The 23,189-nt window shown below is 39.1% G+C and overlaps 1 protein-coding gene across 1 annotated transcript in view; it reads left to right on the top strand.

Annotated features, from left to right (window-relative positions):
* The first annotated feature begins 1,594 nt into the window (after positions 1-1,594).
* Positions 1,595-23,189, top strand: part of PRPF18 (pre-mRNA processing factor 18) — a 44,158-nt gene continuing 22,563 nt past the window's right edge. Inside the window, exons 1-4 of the mRNA XM_023223107.1 lie at positions 1,595-1,937; positions 11,788-11,865; positions 14,891-14,995; positions 20,336-20,449. Coding sequence (XP_023078875.1) covers positions 1,872-1,937; positions 11,788-11,865; positions 14,891-14,995; positions 20,336-20,449 — 363 coding nt within the window. The 5' untranslated portion in view covers positions 1,595-1,871. The remainder of the gene's footprint in view (positions 1,938-11,787; positions 11,866-14,890; positions 14,996-20,335; positions 20,450-23,189) is intronic.

Here is a 23,189-nt window from a genome sequence, read left to right as displayed (position 1 = left end):
GCCTGGCCTCTTTTAAGTATTTCTAAACGCTCCTGAATATTTTTTCCCCTCCCTTTTGAATTGAAAAGCTTGCTTGTCAGTTGCTTGTTCAAGTATTTCTCTCTACCACTCATTGATGTCAGGCCTTAATCAGGATTGAGTGCACATGTTTACGTAAACATAGAAATCAACGAAAGTCTAAAATGTAAGAGGAGGCTGTTAACTGTAGCTGATACCTTCTCTGGTTTACACTGATAGTTTCCCAGCTGGCCAGCCGTCATGTTCTCTGTAAACCTCCATTGCTGTTACTGTCATCTGTCTTAACCCTTTAGGTTTTTTTGTGTCTAAGAATCCCTAATCCCTAAATCAGGAAAATGCTAATAAATTATTATTTGCTCATTGAATTAGTGACTTGGGAAACCCATATTCATACGGGAGTGTTGCCATATTTAGTTCAAGGACATTTTCCTATGTTGGCTTATTTCTGGCAAAAGTCAGGTATATTTTATTTTATTTTGTTTTGTTTTTGAGACAGAGTCTTGCTCTGTCACCCAGGCTGGACTGCAGTGGCACGATCCCCATGCACTGCAACCTCCACTTCCCGGGTTCAAGCAATTCTCTTGCCCCAGCCTCCTGAGTAGCTGGGACTGCAGGCACCTGCCACCACACCTGAGTAATTTTTGTATTTTCAATTGAGACGGGGGTTTCACCATGTTTGCCAGGCTGGTCTCGAACTCCTGACCTCGGGTGATCCACCCACCTCGGCCTCCCAAAGTGCTGGGATTACAGGGGTGAGCCACCACATCCGGCCTCAGATATCTTTTAGATGAAGTATCACCGACACCCCCCTACCCCCGCCGCCCCGCAAGACTTTCTAAATTGAAAGAAACAATTCAGTTGTTCATTTTTTGTGTTTTGTAAAGCATTTCACCCCTTATCAGTTGACTGAACAGAATATTTCTTACCTCTTTTGAGTAAGAAAAACAAAACGTCAAATATTGTTCAATTATGATTTAACAAAAACAATTTTTAAACGTGCTTCAGTGACATGAAACAAAAAATAAGTCCACTGTAAACAAATTTTAGGGACTTAAAAATTCTCTGACATAATTTTCCTCTTCAATTTAACTTTTTTCCCTTGGGTTGGACTTAAAAAAAAAAAAGGAATTTCTGATTACCTCTCCAATCATGTCACTGAAAAAAATCTTGATTGCTGAACACGTGACCAAAAAAGTGATTAGTCAGCTTGAGGTAAATGCTCAATTATCACCAAGATTGGGTAAGCAATCTAAAACAGAGGGAGTGGAGATTAATTGACTTCCAAACGGCCTTAAATGGATGTAGTCGTTTAAATTCACAGGAAATTTAACAGGGTAGTAATGAATACTGCTCTTTGACTCTATTGTTACAAGTTAGTATTATTATTTAGATTTTTCTCATCCTTTAGTACACTAATTTTGCAAGCAAGTAACTTCAGAAACCCTAATGTAAATTTCCAGTTAATAAAGATCTTGATTTAACTGGCATTTTTGAGGTGTTCTTCGAGAAGGCTTTTGGAACGGAACTAGCGGGTGCAGAGGGTACTATGAAGACCCGGGTTTCAGTCCACGTTCACGTAAACCTCTCTACAAGGGGAACTACAGGCGCGCTGCCGGAGGGCGCCGCCAGGGGGCACTGACGCACAGCTGCTTTGGCCACTACAGGCGCCCCGGGGCGCTCTCTTCCCCCCTCTGGCTCATCCCAACTTCCGCCGGAAGCGGCTCTGTCAGTTGTTGTCTTCAGGTGTTTGGGCTAGTTGCACTGTATACTCAGTGGGTTCGCGGCAGCCGGCAGAGTGAGGCTGGGTTCGAGGAGCTGGAGCGGGAAACTGGAGCTTGAATTCTGGCGGTGAGATGGACATTCTGAAATCAGAGATCCTTCGGAAGCGGCAGCTGGTGGAGGACAGGAACCTGCTGGTGGTGAGGACCCTGTGGTCGTGGGGGTCGGGATGGGAGAGTGAGTGTGTGTGTGTGTCGGGGTTTTGGGGTGAGGGTGAAGATACTCAGAGGATTCGGGGCGGGGAAGGGGCTTAGCGAGTGTCCTGCCACTATCCCTGGGAGGCCCCCTTTAGATCCAACCCTTGGCGTCTCTGAGGCTGGAGAATAGTCTGGGGGCAGGGAACTTGAGTCCCATTCGTTCTGACTTCCTAAAGCTGGATCAAAAGGAAAACACCTGGGTCTGGGGGCGGGAACCTGCGGCCAGTTAACGCCCACGTCACGTGCAAAAGCCAAACCAAGAGGAAAATCCTCATCTTCCCATCACCGAGTAGCAGAAGCTCAGGCTGCTGCTCTCCCCGCATCCTTCCCTTCCCACCGCCTCTCAGATGGGAACGGAACGTGCCCTGCATTGGCCGCGGGCCAAACACGGGCCATCCCTTCATCAGCATAGGACGCCAATTCACCTGTCTTTAGCCACGGGCCCAAATCCTTCATCCGGATAAGGGGTAACTGGTAGGGACCTCAGAAGGGGTACCTAAAACCCAGAAAACTTTGTAACCGGGGCCTCGAGCCGCTTGCTCGGGCCCACTCGCACCCTATGGAGTGCTATCTCGCGTTAATAAGTCCCTGCTTTTGCTGTTTCATTCTTGTATTTTGTTACTTTCTTTGTGCGTTTTGTCCAGTTCTTTGTTCAAAACGCCAAGGACCAGGACAACATACACTCACAGCCTTCCTTCCGGTAACTACTCCGGAGCCTTTAGGGATGCAAGTGTGGGAACTGCAGGAAAACCCGAGGCTTTGGCTATTTTCCCCCGACTGACCCTGTGCTCCTCCAGTTTACCTAATTGCCCCCTATCCCCACTCCCATCCTTCGGCATTCTTCGGACGTGTCTCAGTTCTCCTGAGAGTTCCCTTCTGTCGCCTTACGTAGGGTTTGTGCCCAATTGAAACATGGAACGCTGAAATCCCAGCACTTTGGGAGGCCAAGGTGGGCGGATCACCTGAGGTCAGGAGTTCGAGACCAGCCTGGCAAACGTAGTGAAACCCCGTCTCTACTAAAAAAGCAAAAATTAGCTGGGCGTGGTGGTGCGCGCCTGTAATCCCAGCTACTCAGGAGACTGAGACAGGAGAATCACTTGAACCTGGGAGGCGGAGGTTGCAGTGAGCCGACATCGCATCACAGCACTCCTCCCTGGGTGACAGAGTGAGACACCTTCTACAAAAAAAAAAAAAAATTCCTTCTAGCCAGGTGTGGTGGGTGGTGTGCGCGTCTAGTCCCAGCTGCTTGGGAGACCAAGTCGGGAGGATCCCTTGAGCCCAGGGGTTCAGGCTGCAGTAAGCTATCATCGTGCCACTGCACTCCAGCCTGGGTGAGAGAGCCAGTCCCTGTCCCTAAAAAAAAAAAAAAAAAAAAAAAAAAAAAAAGTAAGTAATAGAAGTTCCTTTGTAATAGTAAATCCCAATTTTTTAGTTCTATTCCTTCTTCTTCCCTCTTCTTCAACACATGAAAAGTCTGTAGGCCTGCTCTTCACTGATGGGAAGGCTAAGACTCTTGGAAAGGTACTAAAAAGGGAGAGAAAGAATTACATGATTTAGGAACTTCCTGAAGATGATATCTCCCTTACTTTATGGTGTAGCAGTGGCAGTTTAAAGCCACTGCCTTGATTCTTGCTAAGGCTTTAGCAAATTTACCATTGCTTTTCACCTACAGTGCAGATGTCATCAGAGCGAGCAGGCAGATGATGCCTTAGTATAGAAAACAGTTTTGACTTCATGAGTCCTCTCTGAGGGTCTTCAGGACCCATAGAAATCTGTGCATCACAGAACATCTGACTTAGATATTTGGATGTTGTGTACGATTGATGTATATGATGTAGTGTAAGTAAGTTAGAGTTCTTAGCTTGGTAGATGGCAAATTTCATGATCATTGAAACTTTAAAAACAGAAAGGTGGAGGTAATAGAATACTGTTTGGTAGGTATGGGGAAAAGCTTGTTCATATTTGTAAATTAATGTTTTTATGTCTACTACAGGAACCTTTTTGCTGAGTGGTTGGGAGTATTTTAAATTTAGGCATTGGAATGCACAGCTGATAGGAAGGGCCAGGGTATTGAAATCTAAGTGCTTTAAAGGGAAAAGTGAATCACAAAATGTTCAGCCCACCCTCAGGGTTCACAACATGAATATTTGCATAATCATGTTCTTCGTCATTGAAGTGGACCAATCTGTAAAAATAATCATTTGAAAAACTTTATATTCTTTAGGGTCATTTATAATTTATATAAACTTTTCCTGGGTGTCTTTCATTTTTTAATTTGGTAGTTGATTGAATTATCACATAATTCCAGCCAGAAGATAAGATTGATTTTTCCAGTCACAGAGCAGTTCAGACCAACAAAGGGCATACATGAAATGGGAATTAAAATACTGACATTCGACCAGGAGCGGTGGCTCACGCCTGTAATCCCAGCACTTTGGGGAGGCTGAGCTGGGTGGATCACGAGATCGAGACCATCCTGGTTAACACAGTGAAACCCCGTCTCTGCCAAAAATACAAAAAAAAAAAAAAAAAAAAAAGCCGAGGCAGGAGAATGGCGTGAACCTGGGAGGCGGAGCTTGCAGTGAGCCGATATTGTGCCACTGCACTGCAGCCTGGACGACAGAGCGAGACTGTGTCTCAAAAACAAAACAAAACGAAACAAAAACTGACATTGGTAGTTTCTGTTAACAGTAAGGTTAGGCATCATGCAACAAATGTTTTCCAATTTAACTTGTACAACAAGTTACTGTTATTCACATTTACAGACGAGGAAACTGGAAGCTAAGAGAAGTTGCATGACTCTAAGATTACGCAGCTAGCAAGAGATAGGGCCTGGATTTGAACGCTGGTCTGTTCCTACTTCAAAGCCTGCTCTGTTAACCTGTACAGATAGAATGGATATTTATTCACCTTACAAACACAGAACTAGTTTTGATAGGGCTAATGTAAGAAAGCAGTGGAAAATTATTAGATTAACATGTGATTTATATTTTTCAAAGTGCTGTGTGCTATCTGATTTGAGCTTCACAACTGTTAGTGCACAAGGCAATGCTGTTTTCATGGATGATGAAATTGAGACTTAGAGGGTTACATGATGTTCTCATATTCCTTTGGCCTGCCAGGATAGATCTCAAGTCTTAGACCAACTTGAGGGTGAGTACTCTTGCATGATGTAAGATGTAACACACACAACTAGGCATCTTTTCTGTTGTGTCCGTGGGAAGACAGTCTTTAAATCTGCAGCTCTATCATTTCATCCAGAATAGTTGCTTTATATCTTTTATCTTTCTGCATCATAGTGTCTGTCAGTAACTTTCAGACTTTTTCACTGCCGCGTTCATAGTAATACATTTTTATATATCGATCTGATGTGAAAAAAGTTTTATGAAATAATTCTTACCACAATTGCAAATGATTTTATCATGTTTTATTCAGTCCTCCTTTTTTGTTATCAGTTATTTAATTAGGTTCTTCTTAAGAAATGTAAAACACCAATTTGTGGGGATAAATTCCATGAGTCAGGGCAAACACAGATCACAGGTGGCCCTGGAGCTGAGGAATAGCTTTGATTTTTGGTAAAATTTGTGAGTCCACAGCTTTCTGATCAATCTCATATTTCTCTTTTTCTGTACTGAAGATCTCAGCTTCCTTGTGTCTGGGCTTCTGCAGCTGCTGCTGCTTGAATAAGCATCAGTGGGATGTTTTGGAATTTTTACATTGCTGATAACAATTTTGGTTGAGGTGGCAATGACAAATTTCTGGTGTTTTCTTGGTAGAGGAACTCGATTGAGGACCAGAGGTCCAGTCACTAGTAACAAGCCACTAGCCAGCTGCTTCAGGAAAATCACCCTCTTGCCTCTGTGGAATCCAGTGAGGATGATCAGAATGGTCCTGGTGGTAATGCTGGCTCGCAGTTTTCTCACGTGTCAGCTGAGGGTTTTTTTTTTTTTCTGCCGTGGCTCAACAGCTTTTGAGACACATTTTCAGTAGGAAAATATCTAGGCATTTTATGAAGTTTAACCACCTGGGTACTACCGTTCTTGTCACCACCAACTAGTTTTGTAACAGTTGCAAGAACCTTCTCCTTTTTCTTTTCAACCTTACTCTTAGCGGCTGAGTACTTCTTCTTATTCCCCGCATTTCCGGAATACATAGCAGATGGGGAATACCTGCCAATTCCTCTGACAAGGACAGGATTGCGCTGCAATGGGGTTTCCCCTTCTTGGGCTTCTTAGCTTTGAGGTGACTCTTTTTCACCTTACCACCAGCCTCAGCCCTCTTGGCTTCGGGTTTCTTCTCTTTAGAATCTGGCTTCTCAACTTTTTCACCCACCATCTTGCAAGATGGGAAAGAACAAGTCCCTTTGTTTTAATTTTTTAGAAAACACTGGTGGGGAATCGGTAGATTGTTGTCATTACCGCATCTGTAGCTGGAAAACAGTTGTCTATGTGGTATTGTTCTTCCAGAAAGAAGAGCCACTTCATCTTTGGTCATTTCAAGTGGTGCCCAGCTTTTTGTGGTTAATCCTTGATAGTTGAAACAATCAGTACTTAGCTTGTGAGTGCCTCTTTGTCAAAATGCAGAGAAGTGACTAAGATATCCTCTTACCACCTGTCCTAAAATGCCCTGCCTGATATAACCACCCTGAGGTAAATGTGGTATCTGCATTGCTAGAACACCAGTGTTTTGGAGCCTAGAATTGGTGAGTCTTCATTTAATGCAAAAACCTCATGTGGAAAACCAGGCTGCTCTAGAAACTCAGTGGGGAGTAATTAGTAGTTTTACTAGTTGTAGTTATTAGGACGAGCTATGTGTAGAATTTTAGCTTTTTTTTCCTTCCAGTATTTACTGCATCTTTCCTGTATGAAAGCTACTACAGTGTGCTGCAATAATAATGCTACAGTAATCAAAACAGCCTAGTGCTGGCATAAAGAGCAACAATTACATCACTAGAATATAACAGAGCACCCAGAATGGAGCCACCCTTACACAATTGTTTGAGTTTTGACAAAGACACCAAAACCAAATGGAAGGAAAGATATTTTCAGTAAATGATGCTGAACAACTGGATATCCATACGGAAAGAATAAGCAATAACCCCTAACCCACATTATACAAAATATTCTGAAATGAAGGACCAACAGAAGGAATGGCAGGAACCAATATGGGAGACATTGGAAAGTAAAATTAGTAAGGAGAACCGTATACTAGTTCTAATACATTGGAAAATCTAAGTGAAGTAAAGGGCTAAAAAGTACAAAAAAATGCAAGAAATAGAAAATCTAAGCAAACCAGTAAGTGAGGAAGACATAAGAAGAATCTGTCAGCTAAGAGAAGAAAGTTACTGAAGAAGGAAGGAATGAGCAGTTAAATTGAAGACTGAATGAGATCAGTCAGAGAAGTCCCTTTGGATTTGTACCTTAGACATTATTTATGATCCCAGGGAGGTTTTTTCAGTGAAACAGAATGGATGTCCAATGCTGTGGGGCTGCAAAGAGAAATGGAGGTAAGGAAGTGGACGCGGATTAAACAGTTTAATGTGGTTCTGCTGTAAATGATACCCAGGGCAGAGTCTTGAGCATACTTAAATGATAATTGTCAAAAGCCAGTAGAGGGGGAAGGATGAATATGTGAAGGAGAAAACAGCATTGATGATGAGAAGTCCCTGAGGAACTGAGGTCTGAAGTATTTAGGAAGGGATTTGCCCTAGACAGAGGAGGGTTTTCTGTTCCTTTGTGAAATGAAAGGACCAAAGCTGATCCAGGTCAGGACTGGAGTTGGGAGGAATTTGGAGGAGTTCCTGACTGGTCGCTTCCGTAAAGTGAGATGGTTTAGTCATCTGCTGAAAATGAGGGGAGAATGAAAGGATGGGAAGTTCATGAGAATGGAGACAGTGGAATGGTCAGTGTAGACAATAGGAAAGAAAATGAAATGGAAGAATACTCCAGGACCAATAGGCAAGGTTGAGGCCTAGGTGGTTTTTGCCAGCGTTGTTTTGAGCATGCTGTAGGCGTGGAGAATGCCAAGTGGACTTAAACTTACTGGTCTCAGGTCTCATTCTCAATTATTGATAGCCCCAGAGAGCTGTTATTTACATAGGACACATTTATTGATATATCATTACTATATTAGAAATTAAAGCTGGGAAATTAAAAAATGTATGTTCCATGTAGAAATGCAATAATAAACCCATAGTATGCCAACAAATATTTTTATGGCAAGATGATATTTGCAAAAACAAACACTTTAGTGAGAAAAGTGACATTGTTTTAGAAATCTCTGGCATATTAGACAGTTGGATTCTATTTCTCCCTCCAATCTGTTGCTGTATGTTGTTTTTGTTCAAGTACATGAAGAAAATTCATCCACAGATAAGTAGTTGGAAAAAGGAGTATTTTAATAGCCTTTTCAGGTTTGTGGATATTCTTCTTGATACTACACCAAAACTACACAAGTGATTTCTTAAAGATCAGTTACAATGTGGATTCTGAAATAATTTCATTGAATTTTTCATCCATTAAAGCCTGTTGATCTATTTTGCTCTTTGGTTGGATCTTTTTACCTACATGTGATTTTGTAACATCTTGATTTTGTAATGTCGTGGTTCAGTGAGTTATGTGGATCTTCTTAATGTTGACATTTTCATTAGATAATATTTAAAAATCACATTTAGTAATATCACCACTGATTTCATTGGAAAAGGCTTCAAGTATTGGGAAGCTATTAAGCTCATGGAGCTGGGTACAAGTTTTCTACTTTTCCAGTTCTCAGTTGACAGCTGGAATTTTATCATTGGTGGTAAATACCATCATTGTTTTCTTTTAACTTTAAGCTTGTTTTGTTCAATTCTGAGAAAATGTCTACCAAACACCCAAATCTGACTAATCAAACGATTGCACAAGTGCTTTTCTTTGAGAAAACCATTCTACTTTAGTAAGTAACAGAAGAGCTTTATACATTTTATTTTTTCATGCTGATTATTAAAAGGCTGTGTACTCAAAGGTTGAGATTTAGGAAAATTAGACTTCGTCAAGAACATTCTTAAGAGAAACTAGACTTTATTTTCTTGCAAGTGCATGTTGGTGAAGAATACAGTGACTACCGGTACAGTTTGAAAGCATTGCCTTTATTTATGCTGATGCCAGTAGTCCCCCTTCCCAAATCCTCCCCTCATGTTGCCTTTGGACGGTCACTGCAAATCTGAGCGCAATGAAAAAGGGGCACATAATGTCTTAGTATATCATGAAAATAAATTTGACCTTGCAAAACCTCTGAAAGAGCCTCTGTGGACCACATTTTGAGATGTTTTAGGCTTGAGATTTTGTTAGGTGTGTTCAGTGGAATTGAGACATGGTCATCAAAATAACATAGTCAAAAAGATTGGACCATGACCTCTGGCCTGGAGATTTTTTCCTTTCTTTCTACATATCAGCCTTTTCTGAAAGGATACCAATGTGTGTTTGCCAACTTATTTGAAATATGACAATTGGCTGGGCGCAGTGGCTCAAGCCTGTAATCCCAGCAGTTTGGCAGGCCGAGACGGGCAGATCACGAGGTCAGGAGATCGAGACCATCCTGGCTAACACGGTGAAACCCCGTCTCTACTAAAAAATACAAAAAACTAGCCGGGCGAGATGGCGGGCGCCTGTAGTCCCAGCTACTTGGGAGGTTGAGGCAGGAGAATGGCGTGAACCCGGGAGGCGGAGGTTGCAGTGAGCTGAGATCCAGCCACTGCACTCCAGCCTGGGCGACAGAGCAAGACTCCGTCTCAAAAAAAAAAAAAAAAAGAAATATGACAATTATATACTACCTAGTCAAAAACAATTTTAGATGCCGAAATAATATTTTGGGAGTGAAGAACTGTAGCTTGGAAGACTAGATCAGAACAAAGGGCTTAAGGACCAGAGTTCTAACTGCTACTCATCATTCTTGCTGAGTTCTGGGAATGTCACCTAACCTAATTCTCGGCTTTCTCACCTGTAAAAAGGGGTTAATACTATTTGCCCCCACCGTACTCAGGGTAGTTTTGATGTTCAGATGATACCATCGGTTCCTTACCCCAGATAATATCTTCATCTTTATTTCTGTAAAGCTGTGCTTATTGTGTGGTAGATAAGTCTGGAAATGTTGATTGAGTTAATGAATGAACTTTTAGAAAAACTTTATCCTGAAAGTTTTAAACATAATACAAAAATAGATAAATTTTTATGATGAGCCTCTGCATATCCTTTCCCTGAAACATGCAGCTCTAGAAAATGACGTGTTCTTTTAAAACCAAAATATGATCACACCCAACAAAATTAAAATTAGTTTGTTAATTTTATCAAATACTCTCCTCACATTCATATATTTTCCAATTGAATTAAAATACATACGTACATTTGCTTTTACAGTTGGTTTTTCAAGTCAGGTCAACATGAAGTTTGATCCTTGAATTTGCTTATTATGAATCTTAGTTTCTTTTAATGAAGAACATTGTCATTTTCTCAACTTCGCTGATTTTTTCCATGCCATTGACTTGCTGGAGAAACTGGGGCTAGTTTTGTAAAATGTCTTTGACTTGTCTGATTGCTTCCTGGCATATTGACACTTAGTTATTCCTCTGTTCCCTACATTTAACAAGAATACTTCCTAGACGATGGCTGGGTAATTCCTATAGTATAACATAGGTGGTACATAATCTCTTACTGATGTCAAGCTTGATCGTTGGGTTCAAATGGTGGCAGGCTGATCTTTCCATTGTCACCAGCAGCTTTTTTCATAAGGTTTTAGCATCCATTGATCACGGCCTGAGTGAATGAGCTTTGGAACTATGAGGTGCTAAATGCTTGTATGGAGGTAGTACAGAGGTACTATTATATCATTACTGTTAATACAGTAGGGGGCAGTATCTTTATTTGAACAAAGCCATCAGTGGAATAATATCCAAGAGGCAGAGCTGAGATAGCAACAAGCCTCCAAATTACGGACTGTAGATGTAACAATGAGGATAATTTTATGTATAATGTGGAAAGGACTGAGACTGACATCATTTTAGCCACAGACAAGACTTAGAGCTTGTCTCTTTACATCAAATCATATCAAAACAAATACCTTGTGAGAGGATCATTTGAGCCCAGGGAGTCGAAGTTGTGGCCTTGATTGTGCCACTGCGCTCCAGCCTGCGTGACAGAGAGATACCCTGTCTCCAAAACAAGCAAAAAAACAGAAAAAGGCACAAAACCCCCAAATATCCTTAAATCATTTTTTTAAATAAAAAGGTTCACCAAGACCACCCTATATCTAGATTATTTTAGGAACTGACTGATATAATAAGGTTCCAGGAAACAAGAAGGAACTTATACTCCTGGCATTCCCTTGTTATGTGGGATTTCAAATGTAGGCTATATATGTCATAATTTTGTTTCTATTAGGAAAAAATAATTGGGACATACCATTTTATGTGGTTCATAATGAATCCATTTGAAGAAATTATTGAACTCAAACATTAAGAAATCAAAACATTTGGAAAATATTCTTGGTCTCCTCTTTGCGGATGAACCTACCTACTGATTGATACTGCAAGAAAAATACTTGAACTTATCACATATCGGTGCCCTTAGTCATAGTGGAGGGTTGGTGATGTGTTTGGGGAATCAATGTATTCATCTCTGGAACCAAAAAATATTCATTTTATCAAATTCTTGAAAAACTGAAGAGTGTTTTCAAAAGGTTTCGAAAGGTACTTGTTTACTATGGGACATGAACTTTTGCCCAAGGATTTGTTATTGACATAATTTTTTTTCTTGAATAGGAAAATAAAAAATATTTCAAGCGCAGTGAGCTCGCCAAAAAAGAAGAGGAAGCATATTTTGAAAGATGTGGGTACAAGGTATGAATGTCTGCTTTTATGTTAAATTGTATATTTCTGAGTTTAAATTTATGCAGCTGTTGTTAAATGACAATCATTGATCTCTGTTCAATTTATCAATGTTATACGTTAGCCTATAAATGAGAAGCCATCTGGAGAGGTATGAGTTTTTGTTTTTGCATTTAAAAAAAAATACTGAATTCAGGAAAATACATGCATGACTTTTGGCTTGGAATGGTTTGGCTTTTTGTGGATGGCATGAAGTGGCTTGAGATCAAAGCTTGAATTTTTTTTTTTTTTTTTTAAATTAAGTCCTGAATCTGAGACTGCCTTATTTTCAACTCCACCACCACTCCTCTCCCCTACCTCTCCCAATAAAACAGTCTATTTGGAAAGAGTTCAAAACATTTATTCATCTAGCCACAGTAATGTTAGTGGTGGTAATTTCCCTGCCTTCTCCGGAATATTTTAAGCCATCGATTTTATGTTTGCATTGTTAAGACTTACTTTCGGGTCTTAAGAACCTCTGCCTCAAGTATAAAGCCGTATATATATATATGCCTTTGTTGTAATAAGGTATCACATTTCAAACACTGTTTAGTCTATTGGATAGAAAATGTCATCTTGAAATATTTCTTAGAAACAAATGAGTTATCTGGAAGGCTTTGCTTGTATATTTTAGAAGAAATTAGTTGATAATGTATTGTGGTTTTATTGGGAGGGGTTAAAGGGTATAAGGTGGAGAAATTATGTTTAAGTTATTTTAAAAGAAGACTATATCTAGCTTAATTTTTAACTCAAAGCTCAGAGGTTCTATTGAAATACTTTTGCCAAATCATAAACTTGTAATTAACCTTTTGCTTGTGAAATATCAATATAAGAGAATACTTTTGTGCATGTAATGGGGAAAGTTCTGGAAATGGATTTATCCTGCATAGCATTTTTAGAAGGAAGCATGAGGAATGCACATGGTATGTATATGCATTTGGTTTGATTTTGTAGTGCTGTGAGAAGACAAGTATTAAAGAAAAATGTAGTTTTCAAAAGATACCAAGAAGTGACTTAAAAAATATTTTAAAATGTAATTCTATTTCTGACATGTTTTTAAAATATGGGAAAGTTTATACTTGTATTTTGATTTTTTTCCGTAAAGATATTTATTTGCTTAATTAGGAAATGAAAATAAGTTTTATGTTAATAACCATTGAGTAGATAGATATTCAGAAAGAAACTCTCATTTTTGCCTTGCCCAGTGTTGTCTTACACACACTTGGTCTGGAATAAGAATCACTTACATAGGTTTACTCTGCTGGCTTGTGGCATTCCCAGATTCCTAAATTTGAACCTTTTCAGCTATTTTATGAGGTAGGAAAGTAACTTAATATAGTGGCAGTTTTTGCTTTTGTTTAGTGTGCTTTTTTTATTTGTTTGTTTATATAGAGGAAAGCCCTGAAGCAAAATAATTACTGTAAAGATAATTGTTTATAACTTGGAGTCCAGCTGACGAAATGACTTAGATCTTTTCCCCAGAGCTGTTAACTGCCATTGTATAATTAAATGTGTTTTTAATCCTGAGATTTTTAGAGAAATACGTTTTCATGCTTGAAAAGTAAAGCACAGGTGTTTCTCTCTAAAGATTTTTAAAGATTTCCGTCTTGGTAGTAATGATATAGTATTCATTACTTTTATTCTTTTGTAGAAATGAGTTAGCATTTTTTAAGGCTTGATGCTGATTTGACCTGTGAAAATAGAAAGGCTTAGTTTGTTACCTTAATTTTACCTCAATATCAATTAGTTATGGTAAACATAAGCTTGAACTGTAAGCTATAGAATCATGAATTATGTAATTTTCACCATATAGCCTTTCTTAATATGAGCTTCTTCCTTAATGTTGATCTTCTTTTGTGTTCTTTTGATCTTACTCCCACTTTCAGCATTTTGGATTTATCTTATGGTCAGATGGGAAACCACGTTTCAGTATCTTTTTACAGACCCCACAAAGGGGCTTGTAAATTGCTGAATTCAGTTTTCCTAAACTGAGACTTGAGCAACAGATACGAGAAAATATGTGAAGAGATTGTTTTTCCTACAGGTGCATATGAACAAAAATGCCCACTCTTTCCCTGGGTGGCTTTAATAGAGAGGTGCTTTTTTCCTTATATTTCTGCAAGGTTGGTAGCTCAGTTTGTGGACCAACTCTGTGTAGCATTAGGAATTTTTCTGTATGTCCAACAGTGATTTGCATACATTTGGAATAATACGTTTTGAAAAGCAGGATAGGAAAAGCTAGAGTTTGAAGCTTCACAGGTTGCTGTTGGGAAGAAATTCTTTTCTTTTGTCTTCATTTTGAAGCTGACCAAGAATCAAATAACCCTGCAAGACAATTTAAAGAAGAAGAGCAAGTTGATTTTTTTCAGGAAAAAGTACAGTCTTTAGAATCTGGGGAGAAAGAGAGTGCAAATTTCAGCCCTGTTAAATTTGGATTTTGGAAATCATGACAGTCGTGTCACTCTTTTTTTTTTTTTTGAGATGGAGTCCTGCTCATTGCCCAGGCTGGAGTGCAGTGGCGCGATCTCGGCTCACTGCAAGCTCGGCCTCCTGGGTTCACGCCATTCTTCTGTCTCAGCCTCCCGAGTAGCTGGGACTACAGGCGCCCGCCACTAGGCCCAGCTAGTTTTTTTGTATTTTTAGCAGAGACGGGGTTTCACCGTGTTAGGCAGGATGGTCTCGATCTCCTGACCTCGTGATCCACCCGCCTCGGCCTCCCAAAGTGCTGGGATTACAGGCGTCAGTCATGTCACTCTTTTATAGCAAGGATGCTGATTCCTCTGTGCATGCTCTGGACTTGTGATGCCCCTGACGTGCATACGTTTGACTCTCTTTTGCAAGCATGCACATTTATTATGAGCTCTTTGCTCAGAGGAATATTAGAAAATCTTCAGTGTTGAAAACATATTTAATTTCCATGAATAGCTAAGGTAATAGAATGATAAATATCAACTATATTTTTAAAGCTGAATTTCATTTCTTTTGGCTATTAATATAGATACAGCCAAAAGAGGAGGACCAGAAACCATTAACTTCATCGAATCCAGTATTAGAACTTGAACTGGCAGAGGAAAAATTACCTATGACGCTTTCTAGGCAAGAGGTAAGTTTATTTGTGATTGTTTGATGAGAATAACATCTCCATGGTGTTTACATTTATCTCCAGCTTTTCTGATAAGTTAAATGTCATTCTTTCCTGTGTAAAATGACTTACCTAAAAATGCTGTGCAGTTAGTTTTCTTCATGAAGTTCTAAGTTACTCACTGCTTCTTTTCTCGTTATTATCTTTTTTAGAACTTACCCTTCTGAACTTTAAAAAATAAATATGAATATATTCAAAAATAAGTGTAATTAAATGTACTTATGCTGAATATTTATACTTAAATTATTTTAATTATTATGGTATTTTGTAACATACTTCCCTTTCCCTTATTTAATAATACATCTTTCCAGATTAAAATATGGAGATCGACATAATTTTGAATGAGTGTATAATTTCCCATTGCTTGTTGGCTCCGTAATGTTTGTTTGTTTATTTATTTTTGAGGCAGACTCTCACTGTGTCACCCAGGCTGGAGTGCAGTGGTGCAATCTTGGTTCACTGCAATCTCTGCCTCCCGGGTTCAAGCGATTCTCCTGCCTCAGCCTCCTGAGTAACTGGGATTACAGGCATGCGCCACCACACCAACCTAATTTTTTTTGTGTGTTTTTAGTAGAGATGGGGTTTCATCATGTTGGCCAGGCTGGTCTCAAACTCCTGACCTCAAGTGATCCACCTGCCTCGGTCTCCCAAAGTGTTGGGATTACAGGTGTGAGCCCCTGCGCCTGGCCACACCATAATATTTAAAAAATCATTTATTGATGATCATTTAGAATGCTTATTATAAATAATACTAAGATGAACATGCTTATGTAGACATCATTGCATACATTATAATGTGTGATTATTTCCTTTGGAAACATTTCTAGAAGCATGATTTTTAGGTCAAAGACTATGTGTGTGTGTATATATATTTTTAAGACTATGTATATTTTTAAGACTTGATACATATTACCAGATAGCTCTGTAGGTTTTAGCCATGTTGTGCCACTTTATACTCCTAGCTGTGGTGTTTATAGTGTTTGTCTATACCTTGATCAGTATCAACTATTATTTTACTTAAAAAAATGCAATTTAAAGATATTCATGTGATATAAACAAATCAAATGAATACAGAAGGCTGTAAAACAAAAATTTCTTCCCTTTTCCTATCTTCCGTTTTCCCCCACTCCCCCTCTGCCCCCATCAGTCCTTCTCCTATGCAGTTCTTCACTTGTACAAGCATCAGTGTGTATGTGTATACCTTTTTTTCCTTTCACACAAATGAGATTACATGCATTTGTACCTTAGTCTTTTCACTTAAAAATACATTTTGAAGGCCATTTTATGTTGGGGTGTGTGTGTGTATGAACATTTTTCACAGTAAACGTGGTTTTGGCAGGTTACCTGGTCTGTTTCTGGATTTCCTTATGTCTGAATGAGGGTAACAATTGGGTCTACCTCAGGAGACTTTCATGATAAAATAAGGTAACACATGAAGAGAACAGTACTTAAACGTGAGTTACTCAACAAATTTAGGTATTGTTTTTAGTAGTAGTTCTGCAGTTTGTTACAATTAGCTCTTTACTGATAAATTACTTCCAGTTGTTTGCCTTTACATACAGTGCTGAGGTGAACTTCCTTATACATATGTCTTGATATTTGTATGAGTTTATCAATAGGATAATTTCCTAGGAAAAGAATTTCTGGTCAGAGAGTGTGTCTATGTAATTTTCGATGGTGTGTGGAATTGTCCTACAAAGAAGCTGTGCCAATTTACATTCCAACTGTAAGTATATCAGACTTCCTAGCATTTCTGTCAACTGTTTATTTTGAAATGTTTCAGCCTTTGCCAATCTGAAAGCAGTATTATTACTTTAAATTTTTGCCAAACTGATGGGTGAAATAGGTACCTTGTGTTAACGTGAAACTTTCTGTTAGTGATGATTAGAATTGAACATGTTGTCACGTGTTCAGTGTTCATTAATGTCTCTTTGTTTGTGGAATTGCTGTTTTTATATTGTGAAATTTGTCTTTATTGCTTTGGAGATCAACATGTTTATATGTTAAGGGTGTTAACCTGTGTTTATAAGTGTGTATGTATCAGATGTACATAGTATATATATGTATTTATCAGTGTATCATTTGTTTTTTGCCATGCAGAAGTTTTACATTTGTATGCTGTGACATCAGCCTTTTTCATTGTTTTTTTTTTTTTTTGTCTTGGGCATCATGCTTAGAAAGGTTTCCTCTATTCCTAAGAGTTAAAAAAAGATATGTTAGTGTTTTTTTCCACTACCTTTATGAACTCGTTCTTTATATATAAAAAATATAATTTTCTTTATATTTTAATTTTGTATCTCAAGTGAGCATGTATTAACTTCATAGTCAGAAAAATACTTGAAATTTCATGTCACTTACATTTTTTAGAATTCTGTTACTTTTTGATTTTTTGAGACAAAGTTTCACTGTGTCTCCCAGGCTGGAGTGCACTGGCATGATCTAGGCTCACTGCAACCTCCACCTCCTGGGTTCAAGAGATTCTCAAGCCTAAGCCCCCCGAGTAGCTGGGACTACCGGTATGCGCCACCAGGCATGGCTAATTTTTGTATTATTAGTAGAGACGAGGTTTTGCCATGTTGGCCGGGCTGGTCTTGAACTCCTGACTCAGGTGATCTGCTCACCTCGACCTCCCAAAGTGCTGGGATTACTGGCGAGGGCCACCGCACCTGGCGTAGAATTTACTTTATCTTTAAACATTGAAAAGCTTGAGTTAAAAGACGAAATAGTTTTAAGAAGTTGTTCTTTTTGTGAGATCCATCATTATTAAACCATTGTTACTGATTAATAGTGGTACATCCGTTAAGTACTAGACATGATGGGGGGAAGAAGTTCCTGCCTTTGCTCAGGGAGCATGTATTGAAATAGCAAAAGAGGACTCAGAGGCTTACGTTCTTTCAGTGATGTCCCTTTAGTCTCTGTGTCATTTTTGAGGGGAGGTGGTGGTGGTGCTGGTACATTTCAGCTTCTTTATTTAAAAAATTAGAATAATAGAATTCTTGCACCAAAAGAAACTTTGAAGTCAGGTAGTTTATTACTTTGCCTTTAGACAGAACCACTGTTATATAATTCCAGATAGATGAGAGTTAACTATTTAAACTGATAACCAGAAAAATATTATGCACTCCTCACAACGTGGCCTAAGTTATAGCACCCAATCTTAAGCAGTGTTTTGCAGTAATAACTAGTTCACATTCCCTTTCTTTTTTCTGTTTAGGTTCTTTTTGTCTTTGACTGACTTAGGGTCATCTTTCATCTTTGAGTCCTCAGTAGTCTCTTCCTGTTCTACCTCTGTAGTTGTGGATAGGGCTGAATGTAAGTCATAGAAATACAGTGTCTAGATCAAAGTATTCTGTACTTCTCACAGGTTGACACGTTTGCAGTATTATTTTTTAATTCTACATTACCACATGCTTATGACAGACATTGCACAAAAGGAAACTTTCAGGGGAATGATGACTGACTCTAGAAACCATCATGTGAAGATGAGATGAAGGAATTTAGAATGCTGAGGCTAGAGAGAAGAATAACTAGAGATATCTTTAGAAATCCAATGAAAGTAGCTCTGATTTTGGAAAATCGGAATATTCTCTGTAGTTTCATAAAGTGGAACTGGGATAAATGGGTAGAAGTTTGAGGGAAGTAGGTATCAGTTTTGAGAAGCAAAACATATCTGTCCAAATAGTGGGATGGGATGTTTCACGAAGAAATGTGATTCCTGTCGTTTGTCAGACAGGGACCTGACAAGAGTGTGAGGTCGTTTCTGCATTGATTGGAGATAGTGCTAGATGACCTGTTAAATTTGTTTTAATATCAAACTTCTGTGAATCCAGTGAGAGCCCTCCCAATGGATATTGGGTGTGATGCTGTTTATGCTCCCAGGTAAAGCTCTTGGTGTTTCTTATTACTGCTTTTTAAAAAAAAATTTGGACTAATCTTTATTACATTTTCTATTTCTTTCTTCCTTTTTAAAATGACATATAGCATGTATATAAAGTATATGAAACGTATTAGGGCAATATACATTACACATGTATGAATAATTATGAATAATTACAAAATAAATATTCATATAACCATCACCCAAGTTTGGAAATAGGTTTTCAGCATCTTAAAAGCCCTGCATATGCAGATTGTAACTCCCTCTTTTCTGAGGGAGAAGTTTTTGGTTTGATGGTGGTATTACAATGTGGACTCTCCATTATGGTAGTTATCACCTGGCTTCAGATTTGATTTTCCTTCCTCTATAAATGCTTCCATTCCGTCCTATCTTAGTGTTTTTCCTGTGTGTCCTGCTGCACAGATTGGTCCTATCGAAGCACTGAGCTAAACGACTTTAACTTTATGGTTACTTAAGGTGTGATGATAATACAGTATATCTGTTCATGGAAAATTAAAGAATAAACAGCTTAGTTTTTGCATGTACATTTCAAAACAAGTGTTTGATCACCAAGAATATGCTGGCATAGGGATTACTATTGTCTTTCCATTGTTTTTAAAAGAAGACTAAGAACAGTTATAATGATGTAAATTGAGGGCTACAAACATGCCCCTTTTCTTACAAAAAAGAATTTTGTTTTAATCTCGCAGTGGAAGAGGTGGTTTATATTAGGGCAGGTGGTTTATATGAGGGGCTTTCTTTAGACTTGAACTGTAGAGTCAGAGGTCAGACTGCTTTTTAGGAGCTATTTGGTGATAAAATTAATAACAGTGACTTTTGAGTCAAAATAGATTTTTAACTAAAGTACTTGATTTTCTGTTTGATTTGGAAACATCTTTGTTTAGCTTAATTGAAATGATTTAAAATATTTGAAGGAATTTATACTTTATACAGAAGCATGTATTTGGATAATTAGCTTTGTTAAACACCAGGCTTGGCTTTTAAGGTGTGATATACAAATTGTTTTCGAGATGTTTAGTTTTTTCCTCTCTCAACAGTTAAATAGCTGGATACAGTAGCACACGCCTGTAATCCCAGCACTTTGGGAGCCCGAGGCAGGTGGATCACAAGGGCAGGAGATTGAGACCATCCTGGCCAACATGTTGAAACCCCGTTTCTACTAAAAATACAAAAATAAGCTGGGTGTGGTGGCGTGCGCCTGTAGTCCCAGCTACTCGGGAGGCTGAGGCAGGAGAATTGCTTGAACCGGAGAGGTGAAGGTTGCAGTGAGCCAAGATTACGCCACTGCACTCCAGTCTGGGCGGTAAAGTGAGACTGTCTCAAAAATAAATAAATAAATAAATAAATAAATAAATAAATAAATAAAGTTAAATAATTTACTGGGTATCTGTTTCACTTTGTAGGTAATCAGAAGATTGAGAGAAAGAGGAGAACCAATCAGACTATTTGGAGAAACTGATTATGATGCTTTTCAGCGTTTAAGGAAAATAGAGATCCTCACACCAGAAGTTAACAAGGTAAGAGGACAGAACAAAGCTAGAAAAATATGACTGTACTGCATTCAGTAGAATAGAATTTGACTAATTGCATTATTGTAGGCAACAATGGAAAAATAAAGTGGGCAGATTATTGCTGCTGAATGGAAGTTTTCATTAATTTTTTGAAAAGCACATTCCTTAAGTATAACATTTAATGCGTTTTGACAAATCCATACAAGCATATAACCACTGCCCTTATAAAGGAATAGAACATTCTTGTCACCAAAGAAATTTCCCCGAGAGCATCAGGAACAATAGCGAATGGATGCTGGGCTTAATACCTGGGTGATGGGACGATCTGTGCAGTAAACCACCATGACACACATTTCCCTGTAACAAACCTGTTCATCTTGCACCTGTACTCCTGAACTTAAAAGTTGAGAAAAAAAAAAAGGAAATTTCCCCAGTACCCCTTCTCAGCCAATCCCTATATTTCTCCTCGCCCCCTCCTAGGCAGCCACCATTTGAATTTTGTCATCATGGATTAATTTTGCTTGTTCTCATATTTCGTACAGATAGACTCATAGATTGTGTGTCTGGCCCCTTATGCTCAGCGTAACAGTTTTTAGGTTCATCCATGTTACTGCAGATACCACTAGTTTCCTTTTCATTTTCCAGTGATACTCAGTTGTATGAATATATCAAACTTTGTTTCCAGCTTTGGGCTATTAGAAATAAAACCGCTGACTGGGCGTGGTGGCACACATCTATGATCCCAGCACTGTGGGAGGCCGAGGTGGGTGGATGACAAGGTCAAGAGGTCGAGACCATCCTAGCCAACATGGTGAAACCCCGCCTCTACTAAAAATACAAAAATTATCTGGGTGAGGTGGCGTGTACCTGTAGTCCCAGCTACTCAGGAGGCTGAGGCCAGAGAATCACTTGAACCCATGAGGCGGCGGTTGCAGTGAGCTGAGATCGCGCCATTGCACTCCAGCCTGGCGACAGAGTGAGACGCCGTCTCAAAAAAAAAAAAAAAAAAAAAAAAAAGGAATAAAACTGCTAGACTATTCTTATGCAAATCTTTTTTTTGGAACTCTGTTATTTTTCTTGGGTAAATATGTTACATCTCTTGGGGCGATACCTAGAAGTAGAATTGCTGGATAGTAAGAGTAGATGTATGCTTAACTTCATAAGAATTGCCAGTCATTTCCAAACCCCAGCATGTGGTATTGTTAGTCTTTTTAATTTTAACCATTCTCTTATGTGTCTGGTAGTAGCTCATTGTGGCTTTAATCACATTGCCTGATGACTAAAGATGAGGAGCATCTTTTCATAGATTTGTCTTCATTTGTGTAGTGTCTATTGAAGTCTCCCCTTATTTATTTATTTTTGAGGCAGGGTCTCACTCTGTCACCTACACTGGAATGCAGTGGCATAATCATGGCTCATGGTAGCCGCAACCTCCTGGGCTTAAGCAGTCTTCCCACCTCAGCCTCCCAAGTAGCTGGGGTTACAAGCGCCTTTTGTTCATTTTAAAAATAAACTTGTGTTTTTGTTAATGGATTATAGGAATTCTTTATATATTCTGGATAGAAGTTCTTTGTCAGATATACAAATATTTTTCGTGACTATTTTTTTGTAGTTTCTGGCTTACTTGTTCTCTTAATTGAATCTTTTGCTGAACAGAAGGGTGTGTGTGTTTGTGTGTGTGTGTACACACACACATGCTTTTTGAGTCAGGGTCTCACTCTCACCCAGGCTGGAGTTCAGCAGGGTCATGGCTCATTGCAGCCTCTAGCTCCTGGGCTTAAGCAATCTCCCACCTCAGCCTTCCAAGGACCTGAGACCACAGGTGTGCGCCACCATGCCCAGCTGGTTTTTTAACTTTTGTAGAGATGGGGCCTCCTCGTGTTGCCCAGGCTGATCTTGAACTCCTGGACTCAAGGGATCCTCCTGCCTTGGCCTCCCAAAGTGCCCGGCCCAGAAGTTTTATATTTTGATGAAGTCCAATTTATTGATTTTTCCTTTTATGGTCGTTGCTTTTTGTGTCCTGCTTAAGAAATCTTTGCCTATCCCAAGGTTTCAAATAGATATTCTTTATTTTCTTCTAGAAGCTTAATATTATAGTTTTAGCTTTTACATTTAAGGCTCTGATCTTGTTTTATGGCTTAGCATATGGTTTATTCCACAGGCTCTTGAAAAGGGTATTGTTCTGCTTTCATGATACAGTTCTACAAATGCCAATGATGATAGTGTTGTTCAGGTCTTCTGTGGCCTTGCTAACTCTTTATCTACTTGCTTTCTGAATTATTGAGAAACAGGTGTGGTTATCTATGATTATGTAACAGACTACTCCAAAACTTACTAGTGTTTGTTTATTGTAAAGGATTTATTATTACAGAATCTGTTTTTGGTGACTAACAAGCCACCCTGAAACCTGGTAGCTTAAGATAATTTTTTATTGTCTTAATTACCAGTTCTGTGGTTTGATTGGGCTGGATTGGGCAGTATCTTGCTTGGGGTCTTTCTTGTGATTGCAGTGAGATGAAGGCTGTGGCTGAAGTCATCTGAGGCCTCCCCTGGACTGGTCTTCTAAGCTGATATCTTGCCCCTTTCCTGGCATCTCAGTTGGAATGGCGGGAATAGCTGGGGCTGGCCAGGCCCGCTCCCCGACCTGCTCCCTGTCTGCTAGCCTGGGCTGTCTCACTGCTTTCGTTGTTGCCAAACCACTTTCCTGCTTCACTTCCCAGCATTGCCATTCCAGCCGCACAACACT

The sequence above is a fragment of the Piliocolobus tephrosceles genome, chromosome 9 (assembly GCF_002776525.5).
Source record: "Piliocolobus tephrosceles isolate RC106 chromosome 9, ASM277652v3, whole genome shotgun sequence".
Lineage (NCBI taxonomy): Eukaryota > Metazoa > Chordata > Mammalia > Primates > Cercopithecidae > Piliocolobus > Piliocolobus tephrosceles.
Note: the sequence above shows the minus strand (reverse complement) of the source record. Positions and strands in the feature narration are given on the sequence as shown.